The following is a 13,177-nucleotide window of genomic DNA, read 5'->3' on the forward strand; positions in this document are numbered from 1 at the left end:
ATTTCGTTTCCAGACACTATATTCAAGCTAAATGCCTATAATTAGTCTTGATTGCAGCTGCTTCTTATTTCCCAAATACGTAATTTTTTTATTGAAACGTGCATTGAGATCGAGAGATGATCGTCGGTGAGATATAACAATGAAACTACTTAAGCTATGCTCGTTTTATTACAAATTGCTACTTGCATTGAAATTATATTAGTAGTTTATTAGGGCACAATAACAACTTATGAATGGAAGTGAATATTTGCAAAATCTCTACCTTTTGCATTTCAAACGTCCCATTTCAACAGAAATTTATAAAAACAACTATTCTGTGGATAGATTCTACTTCTCCATCAATACAGTGCTTCGCAAAAGTGAGAAATACGTTCTATAAAATCAATGATGAAGATTTTTCAAGAAACTGTTACGGAAAATCGATTTTTATTATTAAGCTGCCATTAAGAGATACAAATTTCAACCCTTTGAGGGTGGCCACCGCAACTATGACGTTTCAACTTTTAAAGTACCTCTTCTATGTACATTGGGACTATTTGTTTATATAGATATTCTGATGTTCTTTTTATAAAGGTGTGCAAATGGTACAAGAATTGTACGTTATCAACATCCATATATGCTTATGTTGGTTATGTTGGTATATATCGGTATATTTTCAACTTTATACTATATATTCTTCAACTATATATTAACTAATCAGTGGATTGACACATAGAAACCTACTGAGTGGTCGGTCTCCAATGAACTATTTTCTCTGTAGCTATTTGAAAAGTGAAGTATTTTTATAGACATGGAAATATTGAAGCGTTCGTGGAAATAATTCGTCAAGAAATATTGGATAATGCTGATTTTCATATATTATGGTTCTGTATCGCTGTGAATCGACAGCAATTCGTTTCAATCAATTGAAGATTTTCCGATATGTCTGTCGATTTTCCTGTATAGAACATATCATTACTTTTGAGAAGCTTCTACAGATTTTGCCTAAGCGTTTTTTTAATACATAATGGAGAAATAGAAAGAACAATGACGTTTGGAAAATTAGTGAAAGAAGTATGGGAAGAATCGAAGTCTTACCTTTCTTTGGTATCAATGATTTCAGCAGGAGGATGGCATTATCGTCACACGCCCAGGCATGCATCTTCCTGTAACTGTCTCTTCCTTTCTCCGTCAATTTGTCCCAAGGTTTCGGTTTCGACAGAAGCTCGGAAACAGTCCCTTGGGACAATCCTAAAACGTACTTTGCGAACAATCTTTGGCCAATATTGTGTATGGACAGCAGCTCCCTCACCCTCCTCGCTATATGGAGAGTATCTGTGGATGGAAGAAAAAGTTTAGACAAATGTTAAAACAAAATCAAGTTTGAAGAGATCTCACCTAAGTTTTGTGAGGCGTATTTATCCATGTTGTACCTCAGCATCTCCTGCAGTTTGGCTTCCATCGGATCGCCCTTCGGGATTAGGCTTTCTCCTAACCTCCCAACCATCGAGCCAGGAGCCATTCCTAAATCTTCAGCGAACTTGAACGGCGATCGATGATGGTCTTCGAACCTGTAAGGGCTCTTCAGGCTGTCTTCATTCCTTAGGAAACTGTTGACAGCGCATATTGCGCTCAGCGGAATGTTGTTGTTACTGACGTGGTGGTTGTTGTTGTCTTCCTGTGGACTTTTCGGATTGCCATTCATCAAGTTCTCACCTGGCGATTGATGGCACAATTGATCGGATGGTTGAGGTGTCGACGCAGTGCTCTTTTCTGCCGTGGAATCTGCGTTTACCGGGGTGGAACTTTTCAGAGGCCCATCTAGAGAAGCAGAGGGTGATTTTGGCGTTATTCGATTGTGTTCAATATTCCTTCTCCATGAAGAAACAATTTCTTCGCCGAGTATACTACCAAACGCGTCAACGTTATGGAAGGGCGGAGGGAGGTTATTGGGAGAGATGTCAGAGAGGTTAGGGGTTTGCGAGTGAAGTTGATCAACCCCTAGAAAAAAAGGAAATCATCATACAGATAGAAGGTATAATGGATGAAATTGATGGAGTGAAGAGGTTTCGATAGGTAACAGGAGTTCATAAATTTGAAGTTAGCCATGAAATTTTCAATTATCCAATCATTTTAGATTCATTTAGATGTTATAGATGTTCATATGATGATTAAGTGCCTCTCAACTTAGGGTATCTATAAAATTGCTATAATTCTTGGGCTGAAATTATCATGCGGACAGCAGCTGGAATTAAAATAGATTTAATGGTGGGATCGTAGTAGCTACTAGGAATTTTGACAAGAGTAAACAAATTCAATATTCGCTTGTGAGATTTCTTAATGAGGTTGGATATTTTACAGCTGTTGCTTGAATATGCATATTATTCTAAGATCGTGATTTTTTCTATAACTTCTTTCTGTTAATTAAGTCATTTGACTTGGGAGATATAGCAACGAATTTCCTTCAGTGAATAAATTACAGAATGAATATGAAGTTTTTGTTGGTTAAAAATTATGTGGAATGAGAAAACATATGAATTTCACTTGACAGAAATAGAGGAGGTAGAGAAACAAATTTCGAATATGCAGAAACAGATTGAATATGGTTCGATGTGTGATGTGACCTACTGTTTGTGTTTGGAAGAGCAATTAGAAATGAAAGTGGTGAATGAGCATCATATATGAAACAATTATAATGATTATTGCTTAGTGTCGAAATCGTGAACAAGGATGATTTTTATGACTGTAATTTAACAATAATTTAGAATGTAAAAAAAGATTTACAAAGCTTACGATAAGATCTTATTGTTCGATACTGTTACCGGGCCACAGAAGATTCCCAAAAATATTCAACATAATTCATGAACATAACACAATAATTAATCCTTATTCATAATTAGATACATGCTCTGAAGCGTTAAAAGAGGAAATAATAAATCAAAATCAGGTAGATTTTCAAATAGATAGAAATAATTCAGGTCATTCTTGCGATTCCATGAGGAAGCAATAAAAAGTCATTACGTTTTCACATCAGTCGAAACGAGGCATTGGCAAGATTGACAAAACGTTTAAAATTTATTTTCCTCTAGAATGAAACTAGTTCAAGTTTCGTAAAAAATATAATCAAATGGTTCTCATGGTGACGAAATCTGCCATTCAATTGTTAATAAAAACAATAAAGACGAAATTTCACAAGATCAAGCAATAATAAATTAGTTTCTTAAGGCAATAAACCTTTTTAAAATATCTGCTGAAGTGAAAAAGAGGTTACGTGTCGTTTGGAAAGAGTTTCGCCTAATGAAAAATCACCTCCGTGAGTGACGATAAACAATGTGTGAAACATATTGTTGTGTTATTATTAAGATAATATTATGAGTTGTAACTAGAACTGAACGTTATTAGGAGAAGGAATTATTGATTGCGAGTTAAAAAAAAAGAGTTAGACATACCTTCACTGTCTCTCGATGGTGATCTGTCTCTTATTTCCTGCGATGAGGATTTAGATTTTTCTAAAAGTAATTCGATACTTTTTCCGTCCGGATTATTCGTGAAGTCTGATCGTAGAATACTGCAAGAAATAAGAAAAACCACAAATGAGACATACAATGACTCTTCAGCGTTCACATATTTGAAAATGATTTGTCATATAAATAATACAATAAATTGTATAACCACACACACGAGATAAGAAAAATGTTTGATTTATTGCTCAGAGTATTTGAGAAAAGACACAGTTTTCTGGGAAAAAAATTCGACATACCTAATTTCCCTTTTTAATTCTTCGTAATCTTTCTGTAAATCTAATTTGTTTTCGAGTCTCAGTATGTGTTGTCTTTTTTGCTCTATTTGATCTTCTAAACGGTTGATTTGTGACATAGATGATTCTTGGAGTTTAGACAGACATCCTTGAAGCCTCTGAACTTCCTCCAAGAGTTGGTTGATCTGGAAAGAAAAAAATCTAATGGATTCTTGAATACAGTTCAACGGTTTCATTTGTTGTTAGTTTTTTTTGCAGGTCATATCAACTATTGTTGGAATAAAGTTTTCATGAAAACTTTATGACTCAAACTGTATACGCAGCCCCCGCTTAATCGATATAGGTTTCCCTTTCAAATCTTAATATAATTTTACGGTGGAACTTTCCTCACAAAGTTAGAATTAGTGATGACGTAGCATTCAAAATCAATCAATTGCTTCAGGAAAATGAAGACATTATATTAATCCAACCCCTATAGGTGAAATACAGATGCATTGATTAATTTCGTGGGGTAGAACGAACCCCTTTTGCCCGATTAATTGAGAAATGTTTCGCAGGATGTATATATACTACGATATCAACGATTAAATGAATGATATTTTCAAGGAATCGATTTAACCAAGGAATTATGCATAAGAGGTCGCAGAATGTTTTCTGGGTATCGTTCCTTAGCTTTCGATTACTTAATATGAATTCATATTTTTAGTAGTCTGATATGTGAATGGGTAGTTCATGAGAAAACTATCGACTTTTCAGGTCGAAACTTCAATTATATTAGAGTACTTTCCGGCTACTAATATTACCTGCTATTGAGTGAAAACACATACGAGTCGCATTCAAAATCTAAAGGTCTAATATGAATTTCACGAAGGGGATAAACATATTTTGGAAATGACAAGCATGTTGTTGATTCAAAGACTTAGTCATTGGAATTTTCCCAATAGAATAGACACACCTTATGTCCGTATTAATTGGAATGGAATACCTTCTCGAAGATTCGGAAAAAATAACAAACACCTATACCTAAGATCCGGTATTTTCGAGAAAAGGAGTTCAGTAGTATTTGAGAAACTTATGAAGACCAAGCAGAGCACCATGTCAATCACTTATGTAAAAACCACAGAAAAATCTCAAATCTCAATCTAGTCCTTACATTTCTTGGCTTACCACCAAGTTTATGAATCCACAAAGAATAAGTGTCGACATAATTCAACTGAAAGAACTTTTTCCATTTGATTTGATCATCTGCAGATGCATTCGATAAAATACCTCATTTTCTTTGACTTAGAAAGCCTTCGATGAGATCCATTTTGAAATCCTCATTCACAAACTTGATTCATTTGGCTTCTTTTGTGATTTCGGTGAACTTTCACAGCTACTCTAGTATGAGGGGTGTTACTGAGTCCCACAGGGTTAATATCTTGACCATCCTTATTGAAAATTCATCTCACAAATTATTGTTTTCCAATTATTCAAATCCAACAATGTCAAGGTTTTTACCAGATTATTGGAATGGAATAAGGTTCGAAAGGGAAGAGGGAGCGCAAGGAATGACCTATATAAACTCCAACTCATGACCACACGAATGAACATACCAAACACACTCGCTTAGATATTAGCATAAAAGTCATTCATTGAGTCCTAAAACGGGGATCGAACTCGCATTCACAGTAGTAGTGATTTCTTTAGACGAGCTGACTACCATCCGGCTCCCAACTGATCACATTCATATCATATTAATGAAAACTCGTTGTGAAAATATTTTATAGACTTAGAAAAAAAGAGATACTTTGAATCAAGTACATCCATCCCTCTGTGGCAGAAATAATTCATTCTTTCGCATTATCTAAGTAGAGTTTTCATTAGTATCTGTCAATTTCTGCCATATCATTCTTCATTATTTGAAGCAGGAAATAATTATCTCTTTCAAAGTAAAATACCATATAAAAAATCATTGATGATTGGTAGAACGCCCGTGTTTGTCTTCGCCAGAGGAAGTGAGTATGTTTCAAATAAATCATCGAAACTAACAATAAATAATGTTTCGAAAACGTTACTCAAAAAAAGTATTCTAGTCGAAAGTAGTCTACTCATTTCCAGTGACATTCTCCCAAAGTAGGATTGTTTAACATCGACGATTTCAACATTATTTTTTGCCAGAATTATCAGATACAAAGACTCGGTAATTCCTCTCAGCCTACAGCATTCAGATAATAATCTGGAAATGGTGAAAAACCTTTCCATCTCATCCCAAGACATATTTCATTTGTTTTTTGGCTTGGAACCCTTAGTTTTATAATCCGGGCTATTAAAAGTAAAAAATAAAATCGAACAGAAGGGAATTTCCGGGGTGATATATTTAAAACAATAATTCAAACCGATACCTTACAAGGGTAGATGTTTTTGCATATCTCCGCTTCGGCATTGCTAATCCCAGACATACCGCGTTCGGTTCAACTCGACGTAACGAGGTCCTGATCGACGACGTAAGTCGCAGATTACCGCTGAACAAGTTCGTGATAACAAAGTGAATTTATTGGCGTTCAAAACAAAAAATCGCATATTTCCAATGGACTGCGCCAAGTCTTGCGGCTTTAATTTGTGATAAGTGAGGAATATTCGACTGGTCCGCTGTACGTGGGGTGAGTCAAAGGCGATTTTTTTCATAAGTCATTGCTACCAAAGCTCGATGCCGTTTTTTATGATTGTTTTTAATCATTTGGCACTTTGGTGTTACGAGATATTCAATTAAAAATGTCGGTGGTGGTTTTAGAAGTGTTTCGGGGAACGACTGCCGGTTCGACGTGTGCTCTGCATGCCCCGAAATTCCGATGGATTCATAAGCCTTTGATATCTGAATTCATTCCGGAAATATTTTCAGAGGTGAGTTCGTTTGTGAACGGTTCTTATGAATTGGGAAGCAATACTACTATTGAAATTCTACATTCGAAAGCAGACATAAATAACCATCAAGGAACCGATATACAAAATAAAACATTAACATAACACTCCAAAGAAAACTAGACCAAGTGACTCGGCTTGAGAGGAATGTGCGTCCTCAGTCTTGATCAATCTTATTTCAGCCATTCATTCTTTGGTATTCGCGAGTTCAACATTGCAAATGTTTTTCTGCATTTCCTTAGCTTGCTTATGGCGATTGGATAATCTTGCAAACTCTTTTGCTTTCGATTCCCGTTGAAGCTGAACTTGTCGTTTTTGGTCATTTTCTACTGTCTTTTTAACCATAACTACCACCACTATTATTCACCATTATTATATTACATTTTTTCCAGGAAATGACAATGACACCTCTCAATCAAATCGAACGAGACTTTCAAAGGCGTTCGTTGACTCTATGAACTATGGCAAATAAGCAGCGCTATCTGCTACAATATCAACGAATGCAAATATGTTGAGCTTTGATATCATCCAGTTGCATGCTTGCAGTGTAACCTGCATATGTCGATGTCATCGCCTTGTCCTTTTCAGGGTTGTTGTGGTTAACAGAAGAGTGAAATGTTGCATCAATACCAACGCCTTTGGGATATAGTATCAATCAGCTGCATTTTCGCAGTGAAACCTACAAAAGTCGAAGGTTGGGTTTGCAATGGACCTCTTTTGGAAACTCGTTAACTTTATCATTTTTGGTTTGATTTTCCTGTCTACTACTGGATCACGATTGCAAACCTTTTGCATTCTGGTATAATCTGGTTGTTTGTTTTTCACTTATCATTGCATTGATTTACAGTTATGAGCTACGTTTTAAGTATCAAGCCCATCTGGAACCTGGTTTGAAAATAGAAATCAAAAGCGAATAAATAAAAACCTGGTAGTGAGAAAAAGCACTGAAGAAAATATGAATCACTACGACCTGCGTTAATCAATGATCATATGTGGAAATGAAAATAGCTTGAATGAAAACCATCAGGCATTTCACAGTAATAACCTGACAAGGCATGGATAATCTAAATGGGTCAAGAGAGATTATTTAAGGTTATATGACACGAAATCCTCATGGATTTGAATGTGATTTCTGAAAGACAAAATTTTTAATCCAGAAGTCGGTTGATAGTTATATTGAAACATTATTTTATCGTGTTTCATGATGTCAACTAATTTAAAGTTTTCAGTTTCAAGGATTAAATTCGAATGACACCATTTCTGTATTTTTCACGGGTTCACGAAAAATGTAAATATTTGATAAAGTTGGAACTCACTCTGTCTTGATGAGACATGTTGTCTTTCAGCTAACTTCACTGTTTCATCTTTAACAATATTGAGATAACTGAAATCAGATCGCAGTCACTATACCAGATATATTATAAATAAATTATGTTTAAGGTACAATTTATAATTGAGCAAACAAAATTATGATAAATATTGTCAACAGTATCATATTCATATCAGATATTTTTCTGAAAAATAAAGAAGAAACATTAGTAAATATTATAATAACCTGTTAACGTATTGTAAAATAAATCATTTAAAAATCGAGAATAATTAATAGAGATAAGGGTTTTATAAGGCATAGATAAAGAGCAATGGCGCCTAAATCATAATTAAACACTTGAACAAATATGGCTTGGATTATATGAGGTTCCCGTATAGGAAATCATAAATACTTCGTGGCACCGATATGGTGCAATCATCGACGGTTGGAAAATCCAAACAAAAATATCTCAAATTCTTATCTGCAATTTTTCCGTTAACCACATATACCTCAAATTTGGTATGACAAAAATGTAATAATAATACAAATTGAAATGAGTCTGATGACTGTATCGAGGAGAGATGAATACGTAAAAAAAATAATATTTCGTACGTACCTACACAGTAAGTTCTGGTTAATTCCAGCCAGAAAACAACTACTTCTCTGTCTAATACCATGATGGACATTGAATATATCCGGCAGGCATTAATGGAAGTTACGTCATAAAGGGTAGTCTTTCAAATGCATTTTGTTCATCTTGCAGTAATACCACGCTGAATTCAATCGAGTAGATCACCTACAGACTGTTTTGAGGTATTACCTCTCCATCAGTGCAGGAAAACTCCGACACAAACAGCAACGAGTTCCTGAGAGGTAACTTGCATAAATGCCTGTCGGATATATTTAGCCCGGGAAGTAATTATTTTCCGGCAGGTCCTACTTGTTACGAAGTAATCATTTTCTTATACGTAATAATAATGGTTGAGTTATGGTTGAATCGGCAAAAATGTTGGTTCATCAAGTACATGTTAATTTGAACAGGGCCAGATTGAGAATTCTGATGATGTTATTCCCTCTTCTTCTAAATAGAACCATGATCTTGATCTGAAACAGTCATAAATAGACTTAGAGGATATGCAATTCTCTAAATTCTAGATCTGCCTTATCTAGTATTGTTTGTAGCTTGCCAGGAAAAAGTTCAGGTTAGTGGAGTACAAAATGAAAAGAATGGCCCTTAGTTTAATAGGTTTCCATACATTCCAAGAAGCTCAGTTATTTCAGAATCGTTTCTTAATTACCTGCGATTATATAGGTCTGTCATGAATCCAAAGAGGAATCAGCATTATATTCTGAAATTCACGAATAATCCGAAATTAAACAGTTTAATGAAAATCCGAAGTCTATAAATAATCGAATGGAGAATACGTTTCAAATTGGTTTTATGGAATCGTTTCTGTCAATTCCTTAATTAATTGAGAAGATCAGTTCGAGAATAGCGATATCGGGACGTCATAAGTCTATCTCTTTCTACCCTATACGTGGTATCAGCGCGAGTGAGTTCGGTGCTGAAACGAATATTTCTTGTAGTTTGGCAAAAATTGCGAGCTATCGGTTTTACCGTCAATTGCTGTTTAATGAGGAAGTGAAAAGTTTGGAACCGGAAATCACATCGAGGATTATTTATGTCCGCGTAATTGATCGTGAAAATTGGTTTTTGACGGAAATGAAATTCATCTTGAGTTGATATTAGCCGAATTTGACACTGACGTGCGGGAATACAAGTGCATTGTTTGTATATGTAGCACAAGCATTGAAAACTTCTAAGATGGCTAGAGCCTGTTCGAAAAACGTTGTTTTTGGATCAGTGAAGACTACATTCGGTTGGAGAAAAGGTCGCTAGAAGATTATTCCACAAAAACGCCCCGATTCGACTGAAAAAGTTTTCAAAAAGTATAATTTAGGAGAATATTGAGTTAAATTTCGAAGGGATGTAGTTTCGGGTGTTCTTCTAATATACTCAAGTTGAGGGTGATTCAAGCGGACTGAGCCAGTCAAATTATTGATTGTGGTATATATACAAACGATCTTTTTGTCAAATTTTTGTGGTTGTCCATCAAATTCAGTTGGTTATGTCACATTTCCTTTCTTGAAGATATCTGGAGTACCACTAGATATAGGGGTACCAAAAAGGAACAATTATTTGGAAAATTCTTCATTCATTTTCAGGTTTGGGTTGAATTCCAACCGCCTTCCAACAGGAAAAAACTTTTTATTGAACAAGACTAACAGCCTACGAAATACAAGATTATCGCATATTTTTAAGTACGTTGAAGGGCCTACAACATTGTGTGGGGTTTAGTTTAGGTACTAGCTTGTAGGAACACATTTGCGGTGACTGGTGTTTGTACAATAATATTGTACAATAAAAAAAGTAGATAGATTTTCTTGAAATCGTTTTTGAGGCTGAGTATTCAACGCTAGTTGGAACATTTACATTCCTATTGACTCAGCTTTACGATAGTGCCTTTTATAAAAACTCTGACCTCTTTCTGAAATTTAATTGTCGGTTGAGAAGCGTCCTTTTTTTATTTATTTTTAGTTTATCTCACAATATTATTTCAAACATTGTTCTCATTGTCGTCCTAGCGACTGACCAAGAATATCTAGAACCATTGGGACCAGCAACTAGGTTCTTCTTATTTCTTTGGTTGCATCATTCTTCAAATTTGTCTATTCTTACTTTGAATTTATTTTCAACATAAAGAAACTGTTACGATTTTAAGATTTTTGAAGGCCAGTTTGTTTTATCAGTGCATTAGTCAAAAAATCAACAAAAAGGCAAGTTTGTTTTAAAAAATATGTTAACGAAACAGTTAGTTTGTCGGATCAAATTGAATATAATCGCCTTAATCGAAACATTCCAATAATTTTTTTAATAGTCTATGCATTAATCAGTATTATTACTTTCACGTCGAAATCTTTTCAACACATATCTTCAGTGAACGGAATTGAGAATTGTAATTAAGTATCAAACTCCCATAGAATGTTATTCCAGCTCATTTCACCTCATGTTCCATGAACAAATTGACATGCCATAATCTCCTTTTGTTATAATTCCAACGATGACATTTTCATGGCGGTACTCTAGAGGTGAATAATAAAAGCGAACTCTAATTCAGGTACTATATATACAGGTTGTGCATCTCTAGAGTGATTAACAATGTTTCTGTAATGCATGGTTACCCTTGACTGAATCGGTGAGTGCTTCATTTTTTAATTTTATACCATTGTTCACATATGAATGATGAACGTATTCTACAAGTAAAGCGAGGGGGAATATTGTTGTTATATAGTCTAGAAACGAAAGGGATATTTGCGAATCGGGATATTTCTTAACGAATCGACGAGCCGTTTTTCAACCTACCGTAATTATTGGTATAATAACGGAGTATATTCGCGACAGATATAGCTATGAAATAATCATACGAATATTTAGTAGAAGATAAATAATATCTGCACCGTTTATGATCCAATAACTGGATATTTATACGAGGCTGTAAAATCTATAAGAAATAAAACAAATACGATAGTATTATATGGCTTCATTTACCTATATCCTTAGCGCCAGTTTTATCTTCACGGTGGGCGCCGGGATGATGACTCGTTATGAAATAAAAGTTGATGACGGCTAATTTAGCGAATTACAACCAATTTTTTCGTCAAACTGAAATAAAAACTTACCACGAAACCTATTTGATGAAAAATCAGAAGAAGAAACTATGACTATCAAACTATGCAACAAATCTCACAGTCCAAATATACTAAAATGACCTGAACATTATGAAGAGTTATGATCCTACCCAACAGCTGGGGAGTGCTTGGAATATTCAATGGTGTGATAAGAAAATTACATAGTTTCTTCCATATCAACAACGATTTGATATTTTTTACTGCACCGCAAGAGTCCAAATGGAGGTTGTATCCGAAAGGAGTTTCAGACTGAACAGAAACTAACTCTGTATAAAATCGTGAGACTATATACTTTCGTGAGACGAACTGGTAATGGAAAGATGTAGAAAATCTCCGGAGAGCATCGATCATGAAAGAATCTATAAAACACGGAGAAACGTCTTCAAGACGAATTGCTGAACTTTAGAATACCTAGCTTAAAAGGTAGAATTGGCGTAAAGTGACTATGATTAGATCTTCTGATGGTTCTAATTTGAGAGACAGCACTTTTGTTCTGGTGTGTTTTCAAAAAGCTTAAACGTATGTTTGGTACGTTTTTGCGATATTTCTTTGTCGACATTTGGAACATGCTCATCCTAGGAGACGGTACTTTTGATCATGTACTAACATGTATTGTGATGATTCAAGTGGCATGGTTTCCTCAGGCTTTCTGGTTTTGTGAATATTGAACAATTCATTCTATGATCTTTGACCGGTCCTCTTTGACGAGGTTCACTTAGAACCTTCTTGTCAAAAGTTATCGATGGTGTTGGCAAATATCGTAAAAGTATCGGTTAATTAATCCGCCAGCGAAACGTCAGGAAAAAAATCCAAAAATCCACAGCCTTCAAACCCAGAAAATAGTGACACTGATCTTCAGACCTGCTCCATATTCGGCAAAAACATTATTAATATTTTTTTATCTTTTGGTAATCGTTTTGATAAGAGTTGAGGGACTGAAATTGAAACTTTCCAAAACCTTTGGAATCTGAAATTGGACTTTAAAACTCCCAAAGACAGTTGCAGAAAAATGAAGTGATTTTTGTTGTGTCTTGTGTCAGGTAGAAACTGATATTACCGTAAATGAGACAATTATCCCTTGCTCTGACAAGGAACCTTTTTTTGTGGGGTCTTGGGAAACCAAGAAGTAGGCTACACATGTGTGACAAAAATTAGAACATATATACTCGAGAAGTGAATATGGTGGTAAACTCATCCAGATGCTTTCCGGATTGGACATTATTACTTTCACGTTGCTCTATAACTATTTTTTTTTGATCGATTGATTATTTTTTGATCTCGCTTTATTTTATACTTGACAAGGGCTGTTCTGATTTGTGGGTTTTTCATCTCCAGTAAAAACTGGCTATCACTATTGATTTTAAAAGGTCATCGGCTAGTTGAAAGTAACAAGTAACGAAACATATTGAATTAGAAAAAACTGTTTAGCAGAGCAGAACGAATATGTGAATTGAGATCAAATGGTATATATATACGATCAA

General features: G+C 34.9%; 1 protein-coding gene across 3 annotated transcripts in view; it reads right to left on the reverse strand.

Annotated features, from left to right (window-relative positions):
* The window catches only part of cut (homeobox protein, cut), a 94,415-nt gene that overhangs the window by 14,842 nt on the left and 66,396 nt on the right, over positions 1–13,177 (reverse strand). For all 3 annotated transcript variants that reach the window (XM_074185785.1, XM_074185784.1, XM_074185783.1), the window contains exons 3-6: positions 3,740–3,921; positions 3,429–3,547; positions 1,378–1,980; positions 1,078–1,314 (exon numbers count right to left, since the gene is read on the reverse strand). In XM_074185785.1, the coding sequence (XP_074041886.1) occupies positions 1,078–1,314; positions 1,378–1,980; positions 3,429–3,547; positions 3,740–3,921 (1,141 nt within the window). The remainder of the gene's footprint in view (positions 1–1,077; positions 1,315–1,377; positions 1,981–3,428; positions 3,548–3,739; positions 3,922–13,177) is intronic.

Source organism: Leptinotarsa decemlineata, unplaced genomic scaffold, assembly GCF_025532065.1.
Source record: "Leptinotarsa decemlineata unplaced genomic scaffold, Ldec_3_MD MMD2_tig00078346_RagTag_RagTag, whole genome shotgun sequence".
Classification (NCBI taxonomy): Eukaryota; Metazoa; Arthropoda; class Insecta; order Coleoptera; family Chrysomelidae; genus Leptinotarsa; species Leptinotarsa decemlineata.